General features: G+C 49.3%; 1 protein-coding gene across 1 annotated transcript in view; it reads left to right on the top strand.

Moving 5' to 3' along the window:
* Window positions 1-7,500, top strand: part of vps13d (vacuolar protein sorting 13 homolog D) — a 46,384-nt gene that overhangs the window by 34,412 nt on the left and 4,472 nt on the right. Inside the window, 4 exon segments of the mRNA XM_076992004.1 lie at window positions 4,105-4,237; window positions 4,402-4,460; window positions 4,462-4,500; window positions 4,502-4,599. Of these exon segments, the coding sequence (XP_076848119.1) occupies window positions 4,105-4,237; window positions 4,402-4,460; window positions 4,462-4,500; window positions 4,502-4,599 (329 nt within the window).

A 7,500-nucleotide genomic window follows, 5' to 3' on the forward strand; every position in this document is an offset into this window, starting at 1 on the left:
CACCGCTGACACCCTCAACTAGGACGGACAACACTAGGACAGGAACACGCTGACACCCTCACCACTCAACACTAGGACAGGAACACGCTGACACCCTCACACTCAACACTAGGACAGGAACACGCTGACACCCTCACACTCAACACTAGGACAGGAACACGCTGACACCCTCACACTCAACACTAGGACAGGAACACGCTGACACCCTCACACTCAACACTAGGACAGGAACACGCTGACACCCTCACACTCAACACTAGGACAGGAACACGCTGACACCCTCACACTCAACACTAGGACAGGAACACGCTGACACCCTCACACTCAACACTAGGACAGGAACACGCTGACACCCTCACACTCAACACTAGGACAGGAACACGCTGACACCCTCACACTCAACACTAGGACAGGAACACGCTGACACCCTCACACTCAACACTAGGACAGGAACACGCTGACACCCTCACACTCAACACTAGGACAGGAACACGCTGACACCTCACACTCAACACTAGGACAGGAACACGCTGACACCCTCACACTCAACACTAGGACAGGAACACGCTGACACCCTCACACTCAACACTAGGACAGGAGCACGCTGACACCCTCACACTCAACACTAGGACAGGACACGCTGACACCATCACACTCAACACTAGGACAGGAACACGCTGACACCCTCACACTCAACACTAGGACAGGAACACGCTGACACCCTCACACTCAACACTAGGACAGGAACACGCTGACACCCTCACACTCAACACTAGGACAGGAACACGCTGACACCCTCACACTCAACACTAGGACAGGAACACGCTGACACCATCACACTCAACACTAGGACAGGAACACGCTGACACCATCACACTCAACACTAGGACAGGAACACGCTGACACCATCACACTCAACACTAGGACAGGAACACGCTGACACCATCACACTCAACACTAGGACAGGAACACGCTGACACCATCACACTCAACACTAGGACAGGAACACGCTGACACCATCACACTCAACACTAGGACAGGAACACGCTGACACCATCACACTCAACACTAGGACAGGAACACGCTGACACCATCACACTCAACACTAGGACAGGAACACGCTGACACCATCACACTCAACTAGGACAGGAACACGCTGACACCCTCACACTCAACACTAGGACAGGAACACGCTGACACCCTCACACTCAACACTAGGACAGGAACACGCTGACACCATCACACTCAACACTAGGACAGGAACACGCTGACACCCTCACACTCAACACTAGGACAGGAACACGCTGACACCATCACACTCAACACTAGGACAGGAACACGCTGACACCCTCACACTCAACACTAGGCTCGCTGAGAGATTCTTCGCTATTGTTCATGGCTTCACTGCCTTTCTCTGCTGACTGTAATTATATGAAGGAAAGTGATGTCTTCTTCTTCTCTTCAGTTTTAGGGTTCTGTGGGTTCTCCACCCCACTCCCTTCTTTTTATGTGATGTATGTGATTTGGAAATTGGTAAAGAAACAAAAACAGGTGTATTTTGAACCTTAATATGTAGTGTGGTCTTACCCTGGGCTCAGGGAGGAGTGATCCCGCTCAGTCTTACTGAGCAATGTTGCCACTGGCACAATAACAGAGACATAAAAACTAAATATGACTCCCCACACACTCATGTTCAAGAATGTTCAGCAGATCAAATGAAAAGGTTTTGCCAAGAATATCCACCAACCTCATAAAAAAATTTACGCTTACGTTTATATTTACATTTACATTTACGCTTACGTTTATATTTACATTTACAGAACATTTCTGTAAAGGTTTTTAACAGCTTTAGATTTGATTAGGCATGCCGAACGTCTTTGATTTATATACCTGGGAATAGAACAGTTAATATTTTACTGTTCTTTGCTAAATTGATTGGCCACCCTGGAGTTTTGAGCTGTTAGATGCATTTTGGTATTCATAGTTTTTCCCAAGCTGTTTGGGATACTAATATTTTGCAATATAGACTGCCAACATGTTTTTTTAGTGTGGAAGACTTTGAGCCCTGATTTAAGATGCCATTTCTACTAAAGGTGCACATTTCTGTTTTCTGCAAATCCTCTGGTTTTGGAGAAGCTTTTGTACGCTGTGGTCCGGTGTTGCTGCATCTCTGCCGCTACTGTACCGTAAGCTGTTGAAACGTATCGCGTTTTCCTCGGCCTGCTGAAAGGCCTGCTTAATAGTAGCTGAAGTGGAGCTTTGTTGTCTCCAGAACGCTTTCCCTGTCTTTACCTCACATAGAGTCCCTCCTCCACCACTGCCCCAAGCTGATCTACTCGCTGATTTACCTTACGACACGCTATGGTTGTATCCCACACTACTGTGCGTGCACACACACGTTAAGGGGCCCTGCTCTCAAACTGGAGAAACTGATGGTTTGAGCAGGGAGATGGGGGGGGGTCATAAACTTGAAAGCATTCTCCTCCCACCCTCCACCCCCCCCCACCCCAAGACTCAGATCTGGTAAGTGTATTGGTTTAGTTTCACAGCAGAGCTTAAAGAACTAGAGAGAAGGAGGAGAGAAGCAGAGCTGGCCTTCAGATGAACCCACCAGGGACTTTGCTTGGAGAGGTCATCCCAAGTTCACGCTGGGCTCCTGCCGGAACTCTGCAGAATGTGCCTGTGTTTACCCAGCTCTCAAACTCCAGTAGAGAGCTCTCTCGGCCTGTAACACAAACCCACCTCCAGGAGGCACCTGCTGGTGTGTGTGTGTGTGTGTGTGTGTGTGTGTGTGTGTGTGTGTGTGTGTGTGTGTGTGTGTGGCCACCCCGCTAGACAAATTACTGCCTGATATATTTGACAGCAGGATGAGGCGCTGTGAATAACCAGCATCCCCATAGCTCAACACAGACACGTAGCGTGATGAGAACATAAAGTTATGTCAATAATGTTTTCATGGTCATGGGTTACTTAATGTCATTACTGTGTGAATAGATGGATGTCATCTTGTAAATGCATAATAGAGTGCTGTACATATTTTTTCCTGGATTTCTCAATATAATTTTTGTTTTGTTTTGTTTTTTATTATTCTTACTTTAATACTGAACATCTGCTCTGTATATTACTGGACCCAGAAAGCTTTTGAGTGTGTGACTGACTGCATGAATTAGCTTTTTAGGTCATGTGTATGGAAGGACCTTTGACTAAAACAAATGAGTTATCAATCACTTCACACTGAGAGCCACAGTAAGTCATTGATGCTGTCCAAGGCGGACAGCCCTGTCCTTGGGGACCCTGCAGGAGGCTTTTAACAGGCTGAAGGGGCCAACATTGGCATCACTACCACTTATTATTTTAACAGACAAGTTCTTGAATGGGATGAAGATTTATTGAGACATGAATTGTTAATCATTCCACCTTTAGAGTGGCTTGAATTTGTCAAGACAAAATGCTCCCATCTCTCTCGCATTATAAACGTTCAGTGCCTTTCTTGTGAGTCATGAAACTTATAACTAGTACCAAGATGGTTCCTAAATAGGCACAACTACCAGCATCGGTCCAGGGGAAGCCGGCCAGCCCAGTTCCCCCGCACACCTCTGCACTGCCAGCTCACTCCTGTGTGTGTGTGTGTGTGTGTTTGTGAGTGTCAGCTCACTCCTGACTCGTGTGTGTGTGTGTGTGTGTGTGTGTGTGTGTGTGTGTGTGTGTGAGTGTGAGTGTGAGTGTGAGTGTCAGCTCACTCCTGACTCCCATACAACTGACATTACACAATCACTCTGTTTAGCTAGTGGAAGCAATTTCTACTTTGTGTATGTCAGCAATGGCTTCTAAGCACGTGTAGGTAGCAGTCTGTGTTGGTTAAATACAGTAGCTCACAAGCTACGTAGATGGCAGACAAGCAGTTTGAAGTCTTTATATGTAATTTGGAAAATCAATCATTTATTTTATAAGCAACTACACAGGCTCTGCCTAATCTATTGTGTGAAGGGACTCCCCTTTGTGAAAGCTAATCCAGGGTGGATCGCCGCACGCACTGTTTTCGTCTTTTGGTTTTTGCCCTTGTCTGTCCCACACCTGATCTTTACCGCTCTGTTTGTCACGCAGTTCGCCGGCACCCTGTCAGACGGGCTCGGCAAGACGATGGACAACCGGCACCAGAGCGAGAGGGAATACATCCGTTACCACGGCGCTACCAGCGGGGAGCACCTGGTGGCCGGCATCCACGGCCTCGCTCACGGTAAGCCAGCGCGGCGATACGTGGGCGTGTCCGACCGACTCGGTTACTGTGCAGCGCTGGTGTTGACATTTCCACGCTGTCTGAAATTTGTTTCCCTGGTTTTTGTTTCTTGTTGCTGTATCTTGCGTGCAACCTGTCCGTCTGGCATGTCCGGTGTCACGCAGGCATCATAGGTGGTCTGACCAGCGTGATCACGTCCACCGTGGAGGGGGTGAAGTCTGAGGGGGGGGGTGAGCGGCTTCTTCTCTGGCCTGGGTAAAGGTCCTGGTCGGCACGGTCACCAAGCCCGTGGCGGGGGCTCTGGATTTCGCCTCTGAGACGGCGCAGACCGTCCGGGACATGGCCAGTCTCAGCAACCACAGGTAAGGTTGCACTCGACTGCCTTCGCACGCGAGTCCAAATTGAGGCTGTGTAAGTCATTACCCACCCACGATTCTCATCCTTCATGGTTACATTATGTTTACAGCATTCTGGGCTCCGTTTTAGTCTCTGTGAACTCTCCGTACGCACTTCGACACCAGATGTACCTATAAAACCCACCTGTCTTTTAATTAGTTCAGTTTGGGGCTGGTTTCACACTAATGAATGCCTTCTAATGATGCACGTGTCTGCACAGCCAAGTTCAGTCGCTCCTTCTGGCTGGTTTAAGAGCCTCTGGGCGTGACCCCCACCTCTGGCTTAAGCGCTGCCCCTACCTGGGCTTTTATGAGGGGGGCAGCAGTGGCTCACATTACACAGGGTGTCTGGTGTGTTAAAACATTTGTTCTGTATTTGTCTATGTACATGTACAGCCAGGCGTCAGCAGAAGTCACACTCGCTGAGCTGCATGTTCGTAGCCTTCCCTTTTTAACTCGAGGAGGAATGAGTGAGCTTCCTGCCCTAGGTGGTGTGTGGGGGAGGTGTGTGTGTGTGTGTGTGTGTGTGTGTGTGTGTGTGTGTGTGTGTGTGTGTGTGTGTGTGTGTGTGTGTGTGTGTGTGTGTGTGTGTGTGTGTGTGGGACCTGCTGGTGAACTGTGCAGTGGGGACCTGGGGGAGGGTTTTGGGGGAGGCGTTGGGAGCGTGTGGCTGCCACAGTGCAGCAGGGAGTTCAGCCAGAGTTCACACCGAATATGTACAGGACTCATAGGTCAGTAGGGACCCTGTCTGACCCTGCGGTCCCTAAACTCGCAGGAGGAACGAGGTTCTGTCCTCGCACAGACTCTGCCCGCCTTCCTGAACACTTCCTTCACCACACATTGGTTCCTTACGCCAAACAAACTAGTGCCATTAAACCTTAAACGCTTCAACATCTTGATCTCACCCTCACATAAGCCTGTGGTTCCAGGCCGGTTTGTGTCTCCACGTGAAGGTCACAGGGGAGTGTTTATTACTGCTGCGTCCTGTGTAGTGCAACAGGCCTCTTACATCTCCCACATGTCGCATCACAAACAGGAAATAAACATGTAAATGGTGAGCAGGCCGGAGGAGGCCAGAGCACTGCAACTGTCCACACACTCACTCTGCTCTCTTGCCCTGCTAGTGAACTCTCCCTCCTTCATCTCTCAACACCCCCCCCCCCCCCCCCCCCCCCCCACACACACACACACACACACACATGCACGCACACACCCCTCCTCGCTGCACTATGCAATCCAGGCAGTCTTCCAGAGCCAGCTCAATTACAGTCCCAAAACAAAGCGAGGGGCGAGGGGGGGGGCGAGGTGCGGGGGGGGGGGGGGGGGCAACAGGGGCGCGGGGGGGGGCGAGGTGCCGGGGGGGGGGGGGGGGGGGGGCAACAGGGGCGCGGGGGGGCGAGGTGCCGGGGGGGGGGCAACAGGGGCCCGGGCTTTGGCTAAATAAGCTCCCTGCTTCCAGGCTCATAGCTGTCAGTTAAGTTTGAAAAGCATGTCGTTTCTATTACCCTGCACAGCATATGAAATTCTCTTTATGTGGTTTGCCCATTGGCCCTTACTCAACTTTTGGGGCGGACATCAAGGAGATGTTGTGTTGAACCTAACATTCTTTCTCAGACTCCTAATTAAGTCAAGAAATTAGTGAGCTATGTATATTTGCTAGTATATCGAGTAGATCTTCAGTACCCCCCCCCACCTGCAAGCTACACCTGGAGAGGAACTTGGTTGAGCTGGATGAGAAGGTGAGGGGTTTTCCCCAGGGAGACGTGACTAGAGCCCAAGGCAAAGCTCTCTTCACCTCCCAGCAGTGGTAACAGTGCAAGATCTGAATTTAGCACTACTTCTCTTTTGGAGGCTGGCTTTGATTTTCATGTAATATGGAGGTGAGTGTATTTGGTTTCCTATAGTAACAGCATTCTTCACGCAGCTCTTTTAAAAGTGTGAATGAGGTGATTTGATGAGCAATCAATAATAATTTGCATTAAGGTGTTTTTCAAACTGGTGGGTTGAACTTATTTAAAAGTGGCATTTTGATAATGGGGCAGTTGTTACTTGTAGTTGTGTATTATTCCTGGTCTGTCTACAGTTCAAATTAATATTTATTCTGGCATAACGCACAAAGATCTATCAAAGTGATTTGCTCATATGGAAGCCAGTATCCAGCCATTTTTGTTCTTACAAATCTTACAATTTTTCATAAATTGTTCATAATGATAGGGCTGGAATACTAATTTCTTTCACAGAGAAATTTACAGCTGTTTTGAACAGCTCTGACCTTTGTGAATACAGATGAGGCAGATCAATTGGTTCTGAATATGATTTCCATACTCCGTGCATTGAGCCTAGGTAATCACTGCAGAAATAGTAGCAGTCTTATATGTTGGGGGGGGGGGGGGGGTGTAGTGTTCCAGCTCACATGCTCCAGACAGGTGGGGACGGTGTTCAGACATATTCACCTCTCTTCTACAGCTGCCGACGAGCCTCCACCCTCAGCCCTGCTGCTCAGGCGTTTTCTCGGAAGGCAGTGAGCAGTGAGAGCTGTTTGTTTGCACCCATTGACAGATGACTGGCTAGACTCCAAGTCCTGAGTCTGACCTGGAGTTGAACTGTATTGTTCCAACACCACAATCGAGCGCGGGGCATTGTGCACGAGTGCCTTCAGAGCAGTGGGTGAGGCCAGAGGAGGTGAAGAGTCTCGCAGCGTACCCGCCGCCAGATCTCATAACTTATGGTTATGATCCATGTCTCAGAGAGAGAGCCAAGTACATGTGGATCCATTGACTCTTCATAAGAAGGAAGCCGTCTGGTGGTTGTACTCTATCAAAGCCACCGAAGTGGTGATTAGGTATTTGTTGATCTTCTGTAGCTCGA

The sequence above is a fragment of the Brachyhypopomus gauderio genome, unplaced genomic scaffold, assembly GCF_052324685.1.
Source record: "Brachyhypopomus gauderio isolate BG-103 unplaced genomic scaffold, BGAUD_0.2 sc88, whole genome shotgun sequence".
In the NCBI taxonomy this organism is placed as follows: Eukaryota; Metazoa; Chordata; class Actinopteri; order Gymnotiformes; family Hypopomidae; genus Brachyhypopomus; species Brachyhypopomus gauderio.